General features: G+C 31.7%; 1 protein-coding gene across 1 annotated transcript; it reads left to right on the top strand.

Moving 5' to 3' along the window:
* Positions 1 to 211: 211 nt before the first annotated feature.
* LOC123694495 (contactin-associated protein like 5-4) lies at positions 212 to 23,722 on the top strand. The gene is made up of 30 exons (XM_045639945.1): positions 212 to 423; positions 1,443 to 1,571; positions 2,046 to 2,259; positions 4,226 to 4,362; positions 5,031 to 5,182; positions 5,522 to 5,585; positions 5,978 to 6,262; positions 7,115 to 7,221; positions 7,649 to 8,263; positions 9,070 to 9,250; positions 9,573 to 9,690; positions 10,973 to 11,121; positions 11,873 to 12,075; positions 12,758 to 12,969; positions 14,107 to 14,321; positions 14,794 to 14,967; positions 15,417 to 15,642; positions 16,101 to 16,348; positions 16,574 to 17,002; positions 17,481 to 17,684; positions 18,008 to 18,225; positions 18,382 to 18,461; positions 18,722 to 18,834; positions 19,433 to 19,636; positions 20,414 to 20,598; positions 21,402 to 21,554; positions 22,108 to 22,224; positions 22,537 to 22,663; positions 23,029 to 23,126; positions 23,582 to 23,722. The coding sequence occupies exons 2-30, from the start codon at positions 1,466 to 1,468 to the stop codon at positions 23,687 to 23,689; spliced, it is 5,442 nt and encodes a 1,813-aa protein (XP_045495901.1). The 5' UTR covers positions 212 to 423; positions 1,443 to 1,465; the 3' UTR covers positions 23,690 to 23,722.
* The last annotated feature ends 1,698 nt before the right edge of the window (positions 23,723 to 25,420 follow it).

The following is a 25,420-nucleotide window of genomic DNA, read 5'->3' as shown; positions in this document are numbered from 1 at the left end:
AATGCCTACCACATTAATCATACCGGCCTAAAATTCTATAACCGTTGCCATTTGTAAAGATTTAACCAATTGTACCAAATAATATATGCTATTATCTCGTTTCAATCTCTTCACTAGTGTACCCTCAGGCCGGCAATAGCTCTGACCCACGAGGACAAATTGTAGGTGTCATTATGTACTGTTAACGTCGCCTCAGTGCGCCACGTTTCACTAGGGAGGCGTTACCCGTGTCCTTGCCTCATAAATAAAAAAAAAACAAACGCGCGCTTTTTTATCTGTGCAGAAAAATAATAGGCGGGAAATTTTTAAACGTCAAACGAAATTAATCGTTCACGTAAAATTACCTAAGTGATGTGTTGTGAATTTGTTAAATGTGTTATATTGTAACTTTTTGAAGGAATATAAGTCGGTGTATTGGAAAACGTAAGTAAATAATTTTAATAAGGCATACACTAATTTTTGGTCATGCATTACATACTAAATTAAAAGATACAATCCAGTAGTGAAGTTATTCAATAATTTCAATTTCTAAATCTGAATTTTAATTCTTCTTTAGTAGGAATTTAAATTCATATTATTTCAGCGTAATACTACAATTTTTTTTATAAAAATACTGTTGAAACAAAATCTTGATTGAATTAATTGTTATTTATCATCAAAACAATACTCGACGTATTTACATCTATACAATTTTGTTTATTATAACACATTGTTTACATTTATCTACAAATCTCTCAAACACCAAAAAATGCGTATCATAAATAACAAGCAATTTTGGTTACACATATCAAATCACATTCAGAACCAATGTGTCAAGCCGAAATCGTCTTGGAACGATGCGGCTACTTGAGCCAATTTAAGTGCACTCACCAACCAAACACACTTGACCTCTCGCATTCCTATAAATTTCTGCACATTCAAACATTTAATTTTAGAGGACACGGCTGAGCTAGGCCACGATACACTGGTCGTGGATCAGCCAACATGTCCCTGTGTGTGTTCACTCTGATTCTGTATTTCCGCTCTATACCCTATGCTAAAATTAAACGAAAAATAATATCCACTCTATGGAAACGGGCAAAGGGTTTAATTTCATTTAAACGTTTGAAAAGCTTCGGATGAGAGTGGAAGATGATATTTTAAACAAATTAGGGCCCTAATCACATGGAATTATTTCTTGAGATAGCTAAGTTTACGTAGTTATTTAAAGCTTCCGTGAGAACATAACATGTTTAAGTATTAAATATAGCGTAGGATATCGCTGAAGTTTATTACATACAATATATAATAATTCTTCTTATAATATATTGTATGCATGTATATTGTCCGATCTTGAGAAACAAAATATTAAGGCAAGGCAAAGTTTCCTATGCCTTAAGTACAAAATACACGTAATTATAAATAATACCTATATTGATTTGAGCAGTAATTTTAAATTACAGATAAATGATATTAAAAGAGAATAATGGGATTACGGGACAGACGAGGAATGTACATCTTAATGTTGATTTTATATGGAATAGCTGATATTGACACCAGTCTCCCGGTAGACATAGGATCTGAAGAAAAAGGTAACAAGCAATAAGTTGTTTTCGACAGCTTTAAATAATCAACGTATCGTCTCTTATTTAGTTTCGTTTTGTTATTTCTATGTTCTATTTTGGAAGAAGAAAGCTTACAATAAAAGTCTTGAAATTTATAGGTACCTACATGAAAATTTACATGCATTTCTCATGGTCGTATTAGAATATACTTTAATTCCTATTGTTGGCTTTTTAATGAATACTTTAATTGGTTTATATTGCTATAACTATGTACCTACTTAAGATATTATTATATAAAAATGTGAAGCTGCTTTGTGCAAGCGTAATTTTTTTTTAATTATTAATCGATAGTACCCAAACATCGTTTTTATCTAACAGACCATGAAGCAAATTAGTGCACACAAACATTCTTTTTTTTTAATATAAACTATACTTTAATATAAACTATCACCTAAGATAAAGACATAAATAATAAAATATTTTACATATCTTCCGTACCAGTGGTCCCCCCCACAACCATAACCCCCCCTCCTCCATCCCCCACGACAACCACACTACCCAACACATACGCAACAGCCATCCCCCCTATCCCTCCCAGTAATAGGGACAGGTATCTCACCTTCGCGGAGTCAGGGCATCACCAGACCTTCATGTTCGCTAAGGACAATACGTATATACAACTCGATGGAGATATTATACAGAGATTTCAATTGAGGTATGTTAAGTAAATAAAAAATATGACAATAATAATCAATTTATTTCAGATCACATAACACATATTATATTAGCCTAGGCTACGATAACAATACACATCTTCTTTCTTTCTTTTTCTATGATAGGTATTTAGTTGTTGATGCGTTCAGTATCCTACTTCTGAATGTGTTTTACATAAAATTCGATGCTTATAATTGAGACAGGATTTAAGTGTTTCAAAAATTGGTTATTGGCTTATTGCATTTTATTTAATTTAATAAACTGGTCTTGATAATATGCTACTTAATTTTAAATAAATACTGTTTCTTTAATACGTTTTAGAAATTACCCAACGTTTAATTGAGCTAATGAATTAACTTCATAATGTGAATATTAAAGTCGATAAAGATATGTTCCAAAAAGCTAACTGAGAACTGCTAATAAAACCAGTTTTACTCGAAACAGCTGAAGAAATGAAAGTGCACTAAAAATATGTAATCCATACAATTATTTCTGCATTAACTTTTCATATATCGCAACTGTCGAGCGACATTTTCATGAATACAGAACATGTGACTATAAAATTGAGGATTACAATTACTATGATGTATTGCCATTTGCTATCCACTTGATCTTAGATTAAGGATTGGTCTCCGCGCGCTACGACTAGATACCGCCGGCGTACTCGAAAAATGCGGCAACTAAAAGTACGCCGAAATCGGCGTACCCGAGCCAGTCGTGTCACAAGCATTGTGTGGAGAGGGCGTACCGATAGTTTCTAAAGATTTTGGACAAAACCTGAAGTAAAATGCCTGTTTGTGCCATAAAACTGTTTAAAAAAAATACAACAAATAATAAGAAAGACACTGGGATTACGTACCATCGTATTATTCAATATTTCACCTGTACTTTGAAAATGTTGTTTACGAAAATACGACGCCATTTAGTGTTGCCGTACTGCATATCCCAAAAACACACTTTTAATTTGAACTTATTTTATTCATAATGTTTTTTTTTTTCAATACTATTACTAACGCATATTATAAAAAAAATGATAATAACAATAATTTATTTCTGTTTAACCTTGTTTAACTGACTCATATACTATATGTTATTTTTTTTATTACCGCTTTTTTACTTTTAAAAAACCTTTGTGATAGTATAGTGGCATCGCAAGTGGATTTGAGTCACATGTTCATGGGTTCGATTCCCGGCAAGGCCAAAATGAAATAAAAAATATTTTTCACACTTCTTTCCAAGATAGCCCATTTCCCATTTATGGGGTAAAATTTATGTAGCTGGCAGTACAATTCTTCACACACACTAGCGTCCTTACAAATTGCCTTACACACACTACAGAACTGAGTTGCCGCACTCACGGAGCTATTGTTTTTAGGTGGAGCGGTATCTAGTCGTAGCGCGCGCGCGGAGACCAATCCATAATCTAAGCCACTTGATATATAGTTCACTTATGTCGTTAAGCTGTTGAAATGTTAGATAAGACGGCCTTGAGATTCAACCTTTGATCTTACTAGGAGTGAAATCTCGTCATAGACCGTAGGAATAACGAAATCAGGTTTCAAATTTGTAGAGCTTGATTTGGTACCTAATATTATATTCGTTATTTGTTATAAAAATTAAAATATGCTCTTTATATAAAAAAAAAATCTTGCAATACTGAATGCATAGCTTGAACTGATATCTATTTAAGAACTCTCATAATATTTTCCATTTATAGAAAATTTATAATAAGGAATGGAATAACACAATGGAGATTCTACTCAAGTTACAATTAACTTAATTTAATCGGAATATATTACAAAAAGTTAATTTCTTTAAATAGTTACTCAAAATGAAATACATAAGTAACAAAGAATGAAAAAAAGACAAAAATAGAAATACTTATAAAAAAATATAAAATATTTTTTGTAGCCTTCGCTGACGTAATTCAAAAACCTTATGTGACCCGTATTCGTAATATTTTTCAGATTATGCAGAGAAATATCATTTAAATTCCGTACAAGGCTTCCCCACGGCCTTTTGGTATATCATAATGTGAAAAACCCAGTTTTTAAGATGCAACCATATGCGTTATATGTTATTGTAGAAAAGGGTGAACTTAAAGGTAAGATATTTTATTAAAAAGTATACAGAACACAGATTAAACTATTTAAATGTATTTTCATAACCTTGGTTGTTTATAACAACTAGTTACCTACTAAAAATTAAGTTTAAAAAAAGTAATAGGTTAATTTGCATTTTGGGGTAGACAGACGTGAATGTTAAATATTTTGTGATAAGCATAAAATATTATGTACTAAGTATTCTTGAAAATTAAAGATTGTAATGTTAAAATTATAATAAATAACGAATTGTAAAGCAATAGAAGAACGAAATACAATACAGTACATATTAAGATTAAAATATTTTAAATGTGTTAAATTACCCCAAAAATATAAAATCTATATGAAAGCCTAAACCTTACTAACAGACATTTTGTATTGTTTTAACATTTTGTATTGTTTAGTTTATATTTAATTATTAGTAACTACACATTTTTCATAAGAAATATTTTTTATAACATATTATACTGTATATTAAATACTTAATGTGCTCCGCGGTTTTACCTGCCGCAGTGCTCCGCGCCTTTAGCCTTCCTCGATAAATGGGCTATCCAACACCGAAAGAATTTTTCAAATCGGACCAGTAGTTCTTGAGATTACCGCGTTCAAACAAACAAACTCTTCAGCTTTATAATATTAGTATTGATTAATTGGTTAAAAAATATTTCAGTTGTCCACGTATTTGGTAAGCATCTAACTTCGGTAACAGTAGGTAGAGCCTTAAATAGAGATCAGTGGCATAGTGTCGTAGTTACTATAGATGTGCATGGAGCAAGGCTTATCGCTAAAGTCGATCAGTTGAAGGAGGAAGTTTATTTGAAGGTATTTATTAATATTATAAATAAAATAATTTTTGTATATGTAACGAAAAACCTCCAAAATATACAAGAAAGTTTCATCTTATTATTTTGTTATCCCGTGTTAACGTAATCGAAGCCGAGACAGCTGACTAGCTATTTCCTATATCAAGCTGTTGTAATTGACAAATTTCTTTACCTGCTAAAATTAACCGTTTGAATATAGTTGACATATAATTAGGCTTTCACAAAATAATCTGAATCACTTCAAGTCGTAAGATTGAGACAAAATATCTATAGAGAATAGACAAAAATATTTACTGTGGTAAACTAAATAACGTTGTAATTGTGTTTATTATTGCAGGGTCTGAGTTTTGACACCAATTACGGAATCACGGACAATCTAACATCGGTCATTCTTATTGGAGGTAAGAATTTCTAGATATTTTACCAAATACTATGTATACATATTATGGTTGTATTCATTTCCTTTACTTTTTGATATTTTCAAGTTTAAATGTCAGATTATGATAAAATATTACTAAGTTGAATAAAAATTATTTCTTAATTTATATCTACAGCACTATAAAACATACATTGGAAATGAAATATTAAATTCGCATGCAAATAACTTTATTTATTTAATCACTTTTGTTACATCATTATTAATGTCATCTATGTGACATTTAACTTAACAATTTCTATTAAAAATATGAATGTTCATTAACAAGATGTTATATTATAAGAATATTATACTTACTGTTTCCTGAATACTTTTACATGGTCTACTTTGATAATATAGTAAACATAATCCCCTCAGGCCTAAGTTCCGAAGAAAAACTGCACGGCGTGAAATACATAATAGAATCATTTGTCGGTTGCATCAGCGATATGGTGTTAAGTTCAGGCAAAGCTGCATCCGATCTCTTACCAATAGTCCCTTTAATCGCCACGAAACACGAAAACGTTAAAGAGGGTTGCATTAATAAGTGTAAAACTGTAGAAAACCTCTGTTTCGAAGGTTCTAGATGTATTAACGAATATAATGGATATAGGTGTGATTGTTTCGGGACGTTGTATGAAGAACAGCTCTGCGATGTTTATAGTAAGTAATCACTACACAGTAAACAAAGTCGCTTTCTCTGTCCATATGTCCCTTTGCATGCTACATCTTTAATACTACGCAACGGAATTTGATGCAGTTTTTTAATAAATAGAGTGATTCAAGAGGAAGGTTTTAGTATATAATTTATTATGTTTTAGACAAAGTGGGCGAAACCGCGGGTGGAAAGCTATTTTATTAATAAATAATCGTTTAAGCGTGCTTATGCGGGTTGGGGTTAATGCATGTTGTTTTGAGATATAATTACGTTCATCGATAAAATGTAATGAGTATAATCGAGTATTATATTATCTGTCCAAACGCTTAAATTTTGAAAGTCCTTTTAATTTGGCTTTAAGCTCTTGAAATAATGGTTCTATGAAAGAGAAATGAGAATGTGTTCTTAAAGAGAAAAATTATGATAATGGTGTTTGTGTGATTTTAACGGATATGAAAGTTGGCATGACGATATTGCCATGACGCGACCTTAAAGTCTTCAGCTACCTATTTACATATAAGTATACCAAATTTCTTTGCAATCGGTTCAGCAGTCTTTGCGTTAAAGAATAACAACATTATCCTGACAAAATTTCGCATTTATAATATTAGTTGGATATATTATTAACGATTTATTTTTTCTATTCTTGTAATTAAATTTATTTAAGCACTTAAAACAACAGTAACGTAATTATATTATAAGTTTTCTTGTGCATACCTGTAATTGGTGTATACATCATAATAATATTCGATAGTTGTTTAGTTTTAATTGTGATAATTTTCATGTGTACTCTGTTGGTATGTCTAAATTAAATAAATAAATAAATAAATAAATATTTACTTGCGCCACTATTACAGCGGCGACGATACTAACATTGCGAGGCTCTAGCTACGTCTCGTATCGGGTGTATGATTGGAAGGACCGCGTCCATTCCACCTATACAAGGGTTAGCTTGCATTTTAAGGTAATTTTATTGGTTTGGTTCATCGCTTATAACTGTGGTGTCATTTCATTCATTTTCTTTTTCTTAAACATCTAATTTCATAGCATTAAATGCTTCTGTCAAGATTGTTTCACCTTTCCTCAAGTTGCTTGTAGTCAAAGTTTAAGTCTAGAAGTTATCTTAATGAGATTTTATAACAAAGTTTAAAAGTTGCATTATGTATTAGTAACGTATACTAGATATTGCTTAAATTTTTTTTTGTCTATTGAATTCTATATCCAGTTTGCAAATATCAACCAATTTATCACATAACATTTGCCCCCTTTGCATAATTTATGATTACGCTACGGAATCAATTTTATAATTATGTAGTATGTTAATTAGCACACATTAAAGTTCACTTAAAAGCATTTCAATATTTCGATCAAAAACAGCAATAAATTTGCAGACACGTTTTGACGATTCCGCGCTTTTTTACGCGAGCGGTCAAATTGACGATAAGCACCATTACATTGCTCTTTCAATACACCAAGAAAAAGTGGCCATTCAAATTGACCTAGGCGATGGACCAGTGGAAGATTACTTAGGCAAAAAAGTCAATAACAACCGGTGGCATAATATAACTGTTATTGTATTGGAAAAAGAAGTTTTCGTTTATCTAGACGATATAAGTGCTACTTACGAAATTCCTGGCGATGCCAAATTTGTTTGTATCGATCCAGAAATATACATTTGTGGAGGTCCAGATTTGTATAAAATGAAAGGGTTGAAGTCGTTTAACAATTTTGCTGGAAATCTCAAGTACGTGTATTACAACGATGTATCAATATTGTATGAATTGAAACAGAACAACCCTAAAGTACATTATATTGGAGCTTTAGATCCTGAATTTGAAGAAATCGATATAGAAGTGATTCCTATAACTTATCCATTCGCGACGTCTCATATTTGGTGGCCGTTGAATACTAGTAACAGCATTAATTTGATATTTGATTTTAAAACTAGCAAGAATATGGCTGTATTGGCTTATAGTCAGATAACGTCTGGACAAGGATACTTTGAGGTAAGAGCTTACTTAAAGCACAAAATTTGTTTGAACTGGTATTTAAAAAGTTTGTATGTTACATAATGTAAACGACAAACGTTGTAAATTTGAATACATAATTACATCAGTTGAATTTGTTCTTTCAAAATATGTAGGTACCTATTAAAAATTATGTTACAATAATACTTGTGCTTGTTCAGTTAAACAATTTACATACGCCTAACATCACACATTAGCGCAGTTTCTGAACATCATTTTGCCACTGTTCTTTAAGATGTAAAGAAAACTTTCATAAGACATACAACTTGATATAGAACATAATTATAATCATATTGATGGTAATGATAATGAAAGATGATCCTTAAAGGTACAATTCCGAGACGGGCCGCAGACTGCAACCGCAGGTGACACTGTGGCTACCGGCTGCGGTTACCGCAATGCTGCCTGCGGTCGCTATTCCAACTGCGGCTGCATGCCTGCACAATGCACAGAACCGTGTCTCAGTTGTTCAGAGATGGCTCTAATAAAATGATATAAACAAAAAAGACAAAGATAGTTTGTCACTTCCGCGCAGGTGTAAGCAAAAGTCATAAGAATTCACCAATTAAAATATAAATAAACACAACTGCGGTCGCTGCGCGCCGCGGCCGCACGCTGCGCGTTGCGTCTGCAGGCAGCAGTGTTGCCGCGCTTGGAATCAATTTCATAGATGTTCATAGAAACAAGTGCTGTCGCTTGCAGTTTGCTGTTGCAGTTTGCGGTCTGCGGCCCGTCTCGGACTTGTACCTTAAACGTAAACTCAAAAGTATTCAATAATGTTCCAGGTAAGAATGGTAAAAGAGGAAATAAGATTCGAACTAGTTCCCGACGTAGGTAAGAATGTGACGGTTTTAAAGTCGGTTAAATTCAACGTAAGTAACGACTGGCATAATGTAGAGCTAGATTATAGGAAAGGAAGAATCAAACTAACTGTGGACTATCATAATAAACATGCGCAAATGTTTGGTAAGTGATTTATCTCATTATTGATCAATAATTTAAAGGACAATTAAAATTAAAGTAATTTTGGTAAACTAAAGTGTTCAGTCATTAATATAAGACAAAATTTAAAAGTTCAACAACTTAGTTACCGAGTTCGACTGTTTTGTTTTTTATTTTGTCTGATACTTGTCGATTTAAAACGACTTAAAACTTTAAGGTTAAAACGTATTTAATATTCATCTGTCTTTGAAAATCTGTATATTCCACATTTTATTTTTCTAGGATATTCTAATCCTTCCTTCTTATTAATAAATGTTAAAATTCTATTTGCCTCAAATTTCTCTAGGTTTAGATTTTCAGTTGCAAGACAAAATTGTGATTGGTAGCGGCTTGAAGTCCGCTAATCTTGGATTGATTGGATGTATGAGAAATATTAAAATCAATGGACTACTTATAGAACCACGGTAAGTTATCTTACTTTTTAATATAGTATATTTAAAGAACTTTAAGTTTTCACCCCAATTATTCGACACTCAGAAGCTCCAACATTCAAATTAATGATCAATATTTTTTAACATAATTTTTACTTGAACCAAAAACGTTCGAACTTACTGAACAGAACAAAAATTATATTGTACCAATAAAATAATATCAAGTTTTAAATAAACATAATAATATTTAAAATGTAAACCCGATCACAGATAAAAAACACTTCTAATAAATATTAAGTATGTTAAACACGCTAGTTTAAATAAGTATGTTAAACACGCTAGTTTAAATAAGTATGTTAAACACGCTAGTTTAAAATTGATTCCCGTTAGAGAGATAGTGATTAACCTAAAATTTGATTAATCACTCAAATACATTCCCCGATGAACTCGATAAAACGTATTTTAACGCAAAATTTTGCTCTCATGCATTGTGAATATCTTTTGGGAATACTAATATCAATCGACATTTCCAAAACGTGGTTAAAATTAAGCATCCTAATTTTGCGATAATGGAGTTTTCATTCGTACTATGTTTTGTTTGTTTGAATTATTGAATAACTACCGGTCCGCCCCGGCTTCGCCCGTGGTACATGTTTACGTTTTCTCTCCATAAGAACCATCCTCGTACAGCGTACTTCATGGAATATTATAAAAAAAGAATTAACGAAATCGGATCAACCGTTCTCGAGTTATGCGCTTACCAACACATTTTGCGATTCATTTTTATAGTATCTATAGATTAAACGTGTTTTTAATTTATTGACGAATTTAACATTCTCGTTTAAGATTAAGTTAACCTACTTCAATAATACGGTACAATAAAATAACAAGAATTGATAATTCTTAATGTTTCCGTATTTTTTCTATGTTATATTCAAATTAAACGACCTGCTTAAGCTTTTAGGTATTTAAAAGTAATCCACAGAACAATCCACTACTATTATAATGATACAAATTAGTAGTAGTTTTATTCATATCAGATTTTGTGTTTACTGTTTTTTAACCGACTGCATAAAAAGGAGGAGATTCTGAATGGAACCGAATTTGGTGATTCATTTTTTTTATTTGATAGCTACAGGTCCCAATTGAATTTGGTCTAGTTCTGACTATTTGAAGGTAGTTTTGATATTTGAAATGATTGAACATGACTATGCAATAAAACACAAATTCTACTTAATCACTTTATTACCCATAATATGACAACATTTTAATTAATAACATTAACATTAGGTATATTTATATTAAATTCACACAGATACGTTATAAACACAGAGCGTGTAGTAGGCGAAGTAGCAATAGACGACTGCCGCTATGTAGACCCGTGTACCCGACCCAACACTTGTGAGCATGGCGGTATATGCTCTATCAGAGAGGATAGAGTTATTTGTAATTGTGATAATACAGGTAGGTTTTACTAGATATATATATTTTAAAGCGTCTTTAGGTGTTCTTAGGTTAAAAGTTAGGTTGTGAAATATATTTTCTGGCATTAGAACATAGGGCTTTAGGGAACTAAAGCAGGGAAATGTCTTGTTTGGCAGTTAATTTGATCTATTGTAATGTATGGATGTGGGGTAAATCTATATCTCATTTGAGCAAATTATAGAGGTATATCTATTTTTACAAGCATGTAGCTTTCTGTACCTTACCAGATCGAAATTGTTCACAGTGTTAACTAAGTAATCCAACTTAATACAATTTACAATCAATCTGTAATATACTTAATATTTAACAAGGTGGCCAGTTCCGTATTTAGCGATTAAAGTAATTTAAAATTAATCTTAATTGAGAATAAATTAAAATACCTGTTACCGTCACCTTTCATTAAGCTTTAAAACATAAGTCTGTATTAGAATGTTAAGGATAAATAAGCAGACAAAATTTTCCATGTCGAACAATACTTAATATATTATAAAATATCAATACTTTTTCATATTAAGATATTAACAATATAATCACTATTTCATTTCTCTCAATATAAAGCCTAATTATGGCATACACTAAGGACAAATTTTCGATCCTTGGTTAAAACTTATTCCTATCTCTATAGTTTATATTATTGGTTAATAATACTTTATTGGGCCGAATAAGCTTTAAACCAGGGCTTGAAAAATCGGTCCTTAGCTAATTTTGACCAAATATCTTCCACTCCCAGGATACATAGGCGAGAACTGTCACTTCGCGACATTTAGGAAGACCTGTGAAGAACTAGCTCTACTAGGTTATACTAGAAATGATGTGTATCTCATAGATATAGATGGAAATGGAAGATTTCCACCAGCTCATGTTAAATGTGAGTTCCAAATAGAAGCCGATTCGTCCACCACTGTTGTGGAACATAATCTACCTAGCCAAGTGGTAAGTATTGGTGAAACAAAGCAAATCATATTTTGTCAATAAAAGTAAAGAAACTTAACTACTAAATAATAAGTATTTTTATAAATCAAGGAATATCTTTTTTTCAACAGAAGCAATTTGTAAACTTAAAGATAAATAAAAACACAGTGACTTGTCTTCTATTGTGTATCTATGGTCCTGTATGTAGTAAATAATTGAATTAGTTTTAGATTTTTTGTACTCATTTATATTAATTTGTTAAAAATATAAATCTTTATATTCAATACAAAGTGGGTCGCCTTCTCATGCGTATTCTATAAATAAATCTTTAGTTCTTACCTGACTTGTCCATTTAGATTGTCCTTCTCAATTCGCTTATGTTTTTATTTTAGATCATTATCAATTTAACATTCTCACTATAAATAAAATCCAATTGAACTTTCGTAAAAATAAACATAACAAATAGTGTTAAATTACTTTTTGATGTTATACTTCTTTTGGCGCGATGGAGAAAAATGATGAGAGTGAATTTCTACGATGCGCGCGCACACCGCCACCAGGTGGTATGAAAATTGATAACTATGTTCAAGTTGTATATTCTAGTATTTTTTCCATACGCCAAAGAAGTATAACTTCTAACGCGTGTACATAAGTACACACACTCTTTTTTTACTAATTACTTCCTATACTTATAAATTCTCAGGATGTAAGGTCAGCATCAGGTCAAGACTTCAGCTTTAAAATCAAATACAGAGAGTTCACCGCGGAAATGCTACAAGAGCTTATATCCCATTCGTTGTTTTGTCGACAGTACATTAAGTACGATTGCAATATGGCGCCATTGGAGTTGCACAGCGCTACTTGGTTTATTTCCTCTTCTAACGATACTGTTGATTATATTGGCAACGTCAAAAGGTAAGGTGTATTTTTATTTAACACAGTATCAAAAATAAAAAATAAAGCTTTTGTTTTTTTTTTGGAATGGTATTGATTTTTTTGTAAGTTCTTATGTAATTTGTCTTTTTACGAAAGTAAATACCAATTCTTATTTTATTTTAACAGCACGAGGTACAAAATGTAAAATACATTATCGATTTTTGTTTAAAATACATGCATATTGTACATCTAAAAAGTTTGTAAAGATTTATAGTGATTTGAATAACATTATATTAAACACACACGATTACAAAATTTGAAGTAGATACTTCGAAACAACCTATTAAGCTTTTTCACAGAATACTTGCATCATCATCCTATTCCAAAATACTGATTACAATATTTTAAAATAAAATGTACCAAATCCATTCAATTGTGGTGTCATCACAAAAAATTACTTTCCTTTTCCCAACTATCGAGTCATTAGCAACCGATTTTCAAACTGCAATTGAATTCTGATTAATTATGTTATTTCACAAACACAAACAAAACTTTATACGCTCCAAAGGTCGATTACTTTTGAAAGTATGCAACGTTTTGGAAAGGTCAGAATAAATGTACAAAAAGTATTGAAATGTTATCCGCCTTTTAATCACCTAATGTTCTCATTATGCTTTCCAAATGTGAGGGTTTAGTTAAAAGGTCTTTACAAGCTATCATCTAAATTAAGTATTATGTATGCGTGGCTTTATACGAGAAAATGATTTTCGATCTGTTGACTTTGAAAGATTAATAATGATGATAAGGGAAAAAGATTTTAAACAGTTCTGTCCTCCTCAAAATAACCTTGACTCGGACCCAAAAGATACACTTATATTTTTTCTTTGATTTTTGTGAATTTTAAATAAATGTTGAATTTGTACATTTTTAAAAACTACTGATGCTGTTATTATTTACTAGAAGTGTACAAATTGTTTACTAATCATACAGATTTACTTTTAATGCAGCTATTTCATGAATTATGAAAAAAAATAACTCTGTAAAAACTGCTTTGCGTTATGACGATTCAAAGTGTTATGAGAAGAATTCTAAATGTATAAAATAGCATTATCATAAAATCGCTCTCCTCAAATCTTAATTTAAACTAAACACTTAACAAAACGAAATAAATTTTAGGGGTTACTGCCCATGCGGTGTAAACGCAACTTGCGTGAACCCCACACAATCTTGTAATTGTGATGCCAATGAAAACAAATGGCACTCTGATGAGGGTACACTTGTAGACCCAAAGAGTTTGGGAATTACTGAAATGTTCTTCCTACAACAGAAGGACTTGACTGAGGAGGCTCAGGGCAGGATTACTTTGGGTCCCTTGGAGTGTGTTGAAACTAGTAAGTTGCATGAATATGAAGAATTTTATTTATGTTGTTAGGATAGAACCATTTTTAAAAGACAATTAAAAATGGTTCTTGCCGTTTCTTCAATATTTTCTACATTTTCTACTTTTCCGAACAGGTAGTGAATTTTTATTTTTCTGTATTTTGACGATTCAAAAGTACTTCTAAACGAAGCTTCTAAAAAATTAATTAATTTAAACAGATGATTAGCTTGTATTTTACTTGTGAAGAAATCTATAAATAAAAGTAATGAATCACTACCATAGTTATACTATGGCACTACAATAGACAGTCATTATATCAGAAAACAAAATTTCCTTAAAAAAATATTTAGGGCAGGGCTTCATAAGTTCTTCGCTCTACCAATTACCCTTTCCACCCTTTTAATACTCATCCTTTTATTATCTAATTCAGTCATATTTAACTAGTATTAGCGAAAAACCTTAATTCTATTATCACTAACCAGATACCCAACGCTACGTAGTAACATTTACAACATCACAATCATACATAGAAGTACCTGGTTGGAGGAAAGGGGATATCGCCTTTAGTTTCAGAACTACAGGCACAAGCGCTATATTATTATTCCAACCACCAATCCGACCTAATTATCCTTCATTTATGGTCGCTTTAACTAGTGGTAAGATATCTAGATAATATAAATACTACATAATCAGTCTTTATCTTAAGTTAGTGTACCTATGCTGAGCATACATTTCAGAAGTGAAACTTCTTTGGCAAGATTCAAAGATACCAAAATCGTCGCCTTACTCCATGCCGTGACGGTATCGCCATGACGCGACCTTGAAATTTTAGTCTCAGCGCGCCTAAATAAGTTTCACTTCAAAAATTACAAATATTTTCTATAAAAATGGAATAAAGTTTATATAAAGTGTATTTTGAGGTGATAATGATAACGAGCATTCGGGAATTGTTTCAACATTCAATTTATCACAACGAATGTCATAACATTATTGGTAATTTAAACGAATAAAACTGTTATTGCATCAGTTGTATTCAATTCTACTCTTCAATTATTTTACACGGAAAATTATATTTAATGGACACTTCATTTTGACACTATTTTAGAGCATGAATTAACATTTAACTTTACATTAAATACGGGAACTACAAGGAAGTTAGTGATTAACTCCAAAAGAAAGCTAAATGGAGGCGAATGGCACAAAATCTGGATCGATTATAACTTCTATCACGTTAGGTTTATGCTAAATACGGAATATCAGATGCTCAATTTGTTGCTCGAAGAAGAATTCGGACCGTTTGAAGGATCTATGTTTATAGGAGGTGCTACAGCGTAAGTAGAAATCAATAATTTCTGTATAGTAAGTAATAAAATAATAATCTTTAATGTATTTTAGGCTTTATTTTTCATTACAATTAATCACCTCATTATGCACATACGAATATTACTAGCTAGCTAAGTACTAGTCATTATTCTGTGATATTAGGAAAAATTAATCAAGATCAATTCAATTATATAGGTCATAAATAAATAAATAAATATTTGCAGGACAATTTTCATAAACGGCACGATCTGATCCCATACTAAGCTTTCGCTTGTGTTATGGAAACCAGATGGCTGATACATATATAATTTTAAATAAATAAATAAATATCTGTTATTATATATTTGCATTTTAATGGTAAACGTTGCGCTGCAAGATTTAAATAAGTACAATTTTTAAAAATCATTTCAAGAGCTAATAAAATATAAATAAAATATAAAACATGCTTGGTACATTTTTATTCCAGAGAACACCTCAAAAAATCAGCCGTGAACCAAGGCCTCATAGGTTGTTTCAGAGGTTTAGTAGTAAATGGTGAAATTCTAGATATATACAGTTATATGTCTGTCCATTTGTCTGAAATAATAAAGGATTGTAAGCCTTCTTGTGTTCCAAACCCTTGTCAGAATAAAGCCACTTGTAAAGAACTTTGGTCCACTTATGAATGCATTTGTAAAAACCGTTGGGCTCATTTGGGAGAGCATTGTGAAGAAAGTAAGTCATTCGAAACTTTAGAATTTCATTTTTTTAAATTAAGCTATGATAATTGAAGTATGATTTGTTTGATTGATATTCGGTAAAATCTCAACTAATTAAATCAGTCATTTTTTTTTAAGTAAATTAGGATTTTTGGCAAGGTTTTATCAGCAAATTTTGTAAGTTTGAAAGTAAATTTTCTAAATACATTGAAACAGTTGAATAAGCTATATTTTCTTTCAGATATAAATGAAAAAGCACTAACATTCCAAACACGAGAAGCGTACTTGAAGAAAAATTACTTAGTAGACAATGCAACTGACGCAGAAAAAGCAAGACTCAAAAGAATGATGGTAGAAAACGTTCTAATGAATCTTAGAACTTACGACGATAATGCTCTAGTTTTATATGCGAATGACAATCTTAATAATTTCATACATTTATTCATTCACAATGGCACAGAAATCATATATTTGTTCAATAATGAAGACGAAATAGTAGAAATGAATGTCACTTATGAGCATATAAATAAAGGGGAAAGTGTACAAATAGCTATTATAAGAACTGAAAATAGTACCACGTTACATGTAAATGATAAAAATACGACTATTAACAAAGTGGCCAAGTTATTGTCTAATTATACTAATAAGCCATGGAAGAATCCAGAATTGGGTAAGTTGTTGTTTTGAATCGAATTACATAAAATTTTGATTAAAAATATTTCATTCGTAATTTTTTTTTAATTTACTGAATTTTGTGCATTAGCGAATTTTTTAAATCCTTGTTCTGATGATGATACTATGTGATACTACAATATTATATGTATTCAGAGATCAATCCATTTTATTGCTTTCTGCAACTGGCAGCGATCTATTATTATTAATCAACGAATAACCTTATAGATAACTGTTAACCAAATTAATAAAAAATCATATCACTCATAATATACACTGTTTCTTCCAAGTTAACTTCATTCTGCGACAAATAATTTTCACCATTCTAGAGGTATTACGCCCGGAGAGGCCTCCAGTACCACCGGCGGACTTCTTCCTCACGCTAACAAACGACACTTATCCCTTGCATTTGTCGAGCAGAGCTAGATTGTTGCCAAATTATTCGATATTTGCTTACCGAGTTTCCAAATTTTTAGAGGTGATCCGTCCCCAAAGACCCCCAGCTCCTCCGACAGATTATTTCCAAATGAATTTAGGCGGTTTCGATAGTGACTCGTTGCAATTGGCTCCTAGAGCGGGCAGCTTGCCGCAAGGGGGTTACGTGGGCTGTGTGCGCGGGCTTAAGATCGCGGATCATGTTGTCGATCTGTCTAAGAAGGCGCAGCAGAATATTGATCAGGGTAAGATTTGTTTATAGTTGCCCAGTTTCCATACTTTTTCTGTACATTTTTACGATTGGACAAAATTTAGTTACATGAACTCAATGTATATCTTACCTCATTAATTTTTATCCTTACTATATATTTTTACACAAATATTTTACATCCCAATTTAAAAAAAAAAAGTGTTTTTATGTTTTACTCTGGCTACCACATTAGCATGTTTGGTGGTTTATAATTCCTCTGGACTCTTTCTAACTATGATTGAATTGTCGTAAATAAAATAAACAATCAAATGATAGTGGCTCTATTTTTCAAACTATTTTCCAAAATCCCGCACACAGACTTAACAGGCGTACTACCGGAATGCAATATGAAATGCGATTCAGAGCCTTGTAAAAACGGCGGCATTTGTACCGAAGACTTCACCAACCAAGAGAGTAGCTGTGATTGTGAACTCACTAGTTATTTCGGGGAATATTGTATGGAGGAGAAAGGGGCTGATTTTAATGGGGAGAGCATTCTGGAGAGGAAATTTTCGCTACCACAAACTATAAATACGGTAAAATTTAATGACTTCAACTTAATATTTAAAAAAATCGTATTTTTTATGTACCTACATAATACGTAGTATGATTGTGTTGATGAAGCTCAAAACTTGAATGTTCATTGTGATTTTAAACCCAGGTATTTTAAAATATTATAACTGATTTTTCAGGTAAAAATAAAACTAGCGTTTTCAAGCAACGACCTTCGACAGAAAAATACAGTACTCCTGCTTGTACAAACGGAAAACAAGTAAGTATATAAAAAGTAACAAAAAAATGCTGTTTGTGTTCATCAAGTAATCTTTTATTAATTACTCTATCTAAAATAAATACTCTGAAATATAATTTAATTTTCTTTTAAATTTTTCAAATGTAAAAAGAGAACCTTAGGCATTCTTACCTAAAGTACAATATACAAAACTCTGGATTTGAAATAATAAATAATAACAAATTGAAAAGATTTCTTAAATATTTTCTTGTCACATACATTCAGCAAAATGCGAATTTCAGACGAAGCTATTACTTATTAGTAGCAATAACACAAGATGGTTACTTGAAGTTCGAAGAAGACAGGGAAGATGCCACTTATGGAGCTGAAGTTAAAAACAGAAACTTTTTGAACGGTAAGTACCTAATTACGAAAGAATATAAATATTATGTAATATATTTGGCCTCGAAACTTTATCTTAAATAATAATTAGGTATATTAAGTATTAACCGTCTATAAACATTAAAATCCAAATTAAATGTAAACATTGCCTTCAATAAATCAAATGCTTAATATAGCAACAACCATTGGCAACAACCCATTTTAAGGAACGATTTTGATCAGAGATTAGAAAATAATTTACGTTACAATTTTGTTTTTGTAGTTTTTTCACTACATACCTAGTATAAAACAAAGTCGCTTTTTCTGTCCCTATGTCCCTTTGTATGCTTAAATCTTTAAAACAACGGAACGGATTGGTGCGGTTTTTTTTAATACATAGAGTGATTCAGTAGGAAGGTTTTAGTATTAATTAGGTTTGATACAAAGCGGGCGAAGCAGCGGGCGGTAAGCTAGTACCCTAATAAAATTGCGTTCCAGTACTTATATTATATTTGCAATATGTATCGATTTACAAAAAAGTGCGATTGGAAGTTTATTCTATCAGGCTGTCCTATCAAAAACTATGAACTAGATTGCCTCATCCCAAATGAGCATTTTTTGTTATTTCTTAGGCGCTCGACACACAGTATACTATACTCGAGTAGACGATGAGACCAAACTTCTCATAGACAGAATAGAAGTGCCTCTAGAGAAACTACCTCCCCAAGGTCTATGGGAAATTTTTGATGTGGGTTCAAATGAGGTCCAAATCGGAGGACTTAATACTTCTGACCCGAGACTTAAGATTTATAAGGGCTATAATGGTTGCCTATCGAGTGAGTACTATTTTTTTCATTTATTTAAAGAATATTTTGGCAATTCTTCAATATTGATTCCACTAAAATGTTTATCATGAATTTAAAGCCCCTTGCTGTAAAATTTGATGTGCTATGAATCATTAATTTATTTTTGAAGAATTTTTAAAACGTAAAAAAAGAAGCAAATTTTTAAATTTAAACAAAAAAATATATATAATTTTAAAATTTAAGTTTTAAATACAAACTTGTATTTTTTTTTTAATGTATTCAAAACTAGATAAAAAATCACAGTATAGTTATATTTTTTGCTTTTTTCAAAATCATGAGATTTTCATTCATCTATATGAGAAAAATCATCTTATTCTAAAATGTCGTTAGCGCTTATGACATCATTCATACAGAGTAATACATTTTTTCTGTGCTGCTTAAAATTTAAAATACAATTACGTACGTTAGATATAGTATAGAAAAAAATGAATTCATTTCATTTTTTACACCTACCTACTACTACCTATGACCGCCTTCTTGGTACAGTGGTTGACGCGTGAGCGTAGAACCGAGGGGTCCTGGCCCCTGGGTTCGATTGCCGGTGGAGACGAAGAAAAAAAAATGTCTCGGTCTGGTAGGACACAGAAGGCTGATCACCTACTTGTCTCTAAAGAAAAATCGATCAGTCAAACAGATGTATGCATATTGCATAATGCATCTGCCCCTTACCCCACTACGAGGACATGGGACTTCCCACACTACTACCTATACGTAGAGTTGTAAAAAATGAAATGTTATCAATTCCAGACATCCTGGTATCAATAAACGGGTACGACATGAAACCCCTCGAGGAGTACATGTTATTCACGCGGTCCGACAGCGCGGTGAACGCGGTGAACGCGCGTGGCGTGCGCAGCGCGCAGTGCTCCAGCGACTTCGACGAGGCGTGGGAACGGGACCCGCTTGGGGCTGATAACGGCAGCTTTCTTATTGTGAGAGACAGCTTTTGCATGAAGAGCCTTTTCTTAACACTTTTTCAGACATTCTAGCTTCAATAAATGTGCTCCAGCGACTTCGACGAGGCGTGGGAACGGGACCCGCTCGGGGCTGATAATGGCAGCTTTCTTATTGTGAGAGACAGCTTTCTAGGCTATAACACCCTTCCAGACATCCTTTTCCACCTTTCCAGACATTCTAGTACCAATAAACAGGTACCAAATGTGGTGACTTCGACGAGGCGTGGGAACGGGACCCGCTCGGGGCTGATAACGGTAGCTTTCTCATTGTGAGAGACAGCTTCTAAATCGACAGCCTAGGCTTTTTGTTAAACACCATTTAATAATCTGAATGATATCCAACCGTATATTTTAATATTACGATGCTGTTCAATTTGTCTACTAAAAACAGTTATCACTACCACTATTTTGGATCTAATTTACATAATGTTTCCTTGTTTTGCACTCAGTCTTTTCCGTAACTTGAATTCAATTTTCACTTCTTCATTTTTTTTCCAAAATTTAAATTTTACCAAAGCAGTAACTTATCATTTACCAGAGTGTAGGCAAAACCTGTGTAGAAGTAAAAAGACCTGCATCCCGTTCGACTCTCGCCACTCTCAACCAGATGCTTTTCAGAACCATACGATCTTACATTCGCTCGTACATTGTAACTATGCGCTCGAACAATCCATTTTATTCTGTCATTTTCCTAAGTTAAATTCAATCTTCTCTTCTCAATTTCACGATGTTCCTTTCCAAGCATAAATAAAATACCAAAATAACAATATTTCCACTAGAGTGTAGACAAAACCTGGGTAGAAGACCCGCCCTCCCGCATCCCGTTCGACTCGCGTCACACACAACCAGACGCTGAGGAAGAAAGTGCTGATAGGATCTTCATAGCTCTCATTGTGGTGTTCGTTTGTGGCTTGTGTTATTGTGGATCACATGTGAGTATTATATGCTACGGGTTTTATAGATCTTTAATTTTCAGGTTGTTTTTAGAAGCTTACCTACGTCTCTGGACCTACTTAACCTTTTTCATCAATACAAAATACCTAATATGCGAAATAAGATAGTCATTCTTCTAAGAAAATAAGAGGTACTCAAGTGAATTATTGTCTCTGAAGTCTGAACCAAATTAAAACTTTATTTTCCCAAATTTTAAATTGATTAGATAATAGATACCTACTTATAAATATTTTCAACAGATATTAATAAAGAATATAAAAACAGTATTAGGTAACAATGTGTTAAATAAAATGGCATATTTACAATCCATACTAATATTATAAATGCGAAAGTAACTCTGTCTGTCTGTCTGTCTGTTACTCAATCACGCCTAAACTACTGAACCAATTTGCATGAAATTTGGTATAGAGATATTTTGATACCCGAGAAAGGACATGGGCTACCTTTTATTGCGAAATATGTACCACGGGCGAAGCCGGGGCGGACCACTAGTAAAGAATAAATTAATAATCCAATTTGAACATTCAATAGATGTGGCGAACACAGAAAGCCTACAAATTACGATTAGAAAAGGAAACAGATGAAAACATAATGAGGAATAAAGAAAAGGCGACAAAACTGCAAGAACCGAGTGTGTCGTTTATGCAGGTGAGATAATCATACGAATTGATAATTTTTTAAGGCGTGAGCATGCTAAAAACTAAAAATAAAATCATAGGAGTTACTGCAACGTCTTGTAATCTTTACTTGTCTTTATAATATTATTTACTAAAAATTCACTGTTTTCTCAGTTTATTTAAGAATTTTGATGATCTTTTTTGTTTTACCTTAAATGTGAATTTAACAAACTCTTTTAACTGTCACTACAGTCATATTTTATTAATAGAATTATTATTTGTGTAGCTGAATCAAATTACTAGAAATTATAATGTGAACTTAATGCTTAAAAAAATATTTCAGTTAAACAAAGAAGAAGCAGAAGCAGATAAGAAATCAAACGGAGTTATAATAGATGTCGTACCAACTATTATAGTTGAGACTAATGAAGAGAAACCGCCTAGTAGGAGAGGCTCCTTACGGTTTAGAGGTAAAACATATTTAATTACATAAATTTGACTAAAATCGTCTTTAAACCATGGTTTTATCACAGGATACTTAATAGTAGCTAACGCTAGTTTTATCACGTTTAAAAATCTAATTCTTGGTTCTCTAAATATGTTTTAAAATTCACTACAATATTTGATGGTTATTACTCAGTCAGTATCTAATGAACACAATATTTTTATGAATTTAAATAAAATTGTGTCCTATTTTTTACTTTTCCTAATCTTAGATTCTAACATTTAAAATTCTTTTATTACCTTACTATTCTTTTCTTTCCTACGTGTACATTTTATCAAATATTGAAAATATAAATAAATCAAAAAGTTACTAATATAATGTTTAATACAGATATGGTAGACAAAGAGATTGCATGGGTACCTTTAGAAGAAAAAGATGAACCGTCTGAAAACGAAGATGACACTTCTGAATCTTCTAATAATGATGAAGTAAGTATTTTTGAATGTGTAAAAAAATATCGTTATATATGAAAACATTGAATTGATGAGAATTTAAATGAATATGAAAAACCAGTTAAAAGTTCTACTGTCCGAGTGTTGACGTTTGAGTTTTGAGATAAATACTGAAATTAAGACCAACAACCTCTCTCACCTAAATAGGAACCACAAAGTAGAATTTTCTACTGATATCGATACAAATGCAAACATTCAAGTCGCGCGAATCAAGAGGTTGCTGGCCAAAAATGACGAACTTGAGGTACTTTTATTATAAGCTCAAAATACATGGCTATAAGTTTTAAAGCAGTATTGTTTCCAGTGTGTAAAAATAACAGCGTCTAGCGCCATCACTTTCCCACACTTGAAATAATACTGCATGAACAACAATTCATCATGGTATCACTAAAACCAAAACTTAATCTAATATTTTTCATAAATTGTTTCAGGAAGAAGAAGTAGTGAAACCAACTCACAATAGCATCCGATCGTCACTCTCTCAACTTCCATACAAAATTGACGAAGAAACCGCCATAGAATTAACAACCAACGCTTAAGAATAATAAATAAATACCTATCTATATTTAAACTATTTTTTATTATTTTTATAATATCCTGAATCCTTTGATGCACATGCTTTCATAAGAAATGATTTTGTAATTTATGCATTTAAAATGAAACTAACTTGTCCAGGGTTCGATTCCCGGTGGATCTAATGAATAAATCAATCAGGCACAAACGGCAAACTTATTAATTATCTGTAAAGAAAGTCAATCAAAAATTGAAGGAAGATAACACAACACAGAAACAATTATTATTGTTATACAGCAATTTCAACGTCCTCCGTTTTAAGTTTGTAAAAAATAAGTAAACTAAACCTCACCAACCCTAGCATCTTATTATTATCCTGGTTATAAAAACAAGTAAATTAGGACTTCACAGTTGCATAGGAATCGTCAGTCATTGCAAGAGTGTAAATATTATTTAGTGGAAGCAAGTAGTAATGAGTTCACAAATTAAGAATATAATATATTATTTATAAATAATGAGTTCACAAAACGGAATGTGAAAATAATCTGTGTTATAAAATATTTTTATTTCCAAAAATGAGGAGTAGAGATAGTTCCTATTCAAACAACTTCAGAAGAGTATATTATTTTCATTGGGTTACTATGTACTACGTACTAGAGAGATCGCTACTACACTATTTGAAACACAAGTTAAAGCCAAGTGTCTCAAACTCATTTAGTCTGTGCCGCCCTGTGCCCCTCTTGACTCGTCAACACGTGCTATTGCTCTGTTCAAAATATTTCGTGTGTGCTGAGATATTGCACTAATAATTCAAATAATACAGCAAAATGCAAAGGAATAATTTTCATATATTTTCATCCATAAGTAGCTAGATAATCATTTTTAAAACTTAGTTCGAGCAAAAATTTTGGCGGGCGTTTGGCGTGACATTTTGCGTCATTTTTCTCATAGACTAAACATGAAATAACATTGGGTATGAAATACGTACACAGTACACATAGTATAATATAAGCGGACATATATTTTTACAGTAGAAAAAATAATTTTACACATTTAGAAAAGAATAGACTGAAAAAAGGTTAAATCATGAAAGATGAAAATCAACTACCTTCGTACCAATTTTTTTTTGTTACATCGCGCTTGTCGCACAAATTTCTATAGAGAGGACCTATACGAAATAATAATAAAACCTCAATGATTATTTTGTAAACTATATACAATATATTTCAGGAAACAGCTTTTTAGAAACTCCCACTTCATTTTAAAGACACTGAGTGTCTAATTACCTACCTACGCTTTTACAATATATTCGCTTATCTTATTATTAATTTATCCCTCGGCTATATCTTAAATTTTGAAATCGGTCCAGTAGTTCCTAAGAATAGCGCGTTTATACAAAAATACTCTTCAGCTTTAGGTTTTTTTAAATTAGGTTTAAGTGTGTTATAAGAATAAGATTAAGTAAATTATAGAAGGTAGGCAATAAATAGAATTATATGTATATATTGTATATTATATAAATATAAATACTAATCCAACGTTGCTATAAAATTTAGAAAAAAATATTTTAGATTCTATACAAATAAATAATATTTACTATAAAACTGAGCGGTACATAATAGTTTATTTGCCTATCGATTATCGGCAATAATCTAAATAAGAATCTAAATTTTTAAAACTCAAAGGTGATTGACTGACCTGACATAGTGATCTATCAACGCACATTCCAAAGAACAGAAAGGATAAAGTATTATTTA

This window comes from Colias croceus, chromosome 9 (assembly GCF_905220415.1).
Source record: "Colias croceus chromosome 9, ilColCroc2.1".
NCBI classification, from domain to species: Eukaryota; Metazoa; Arthropoda; class Insecta; order Lepidoptera; family Pieridae; genus Colias; species Colias croceus.
The sequence above is the reverse complement of the archived record's forward strand: the minus strand, read 5'-3'. Positions and strand labels throughout refer to the sequence as shown.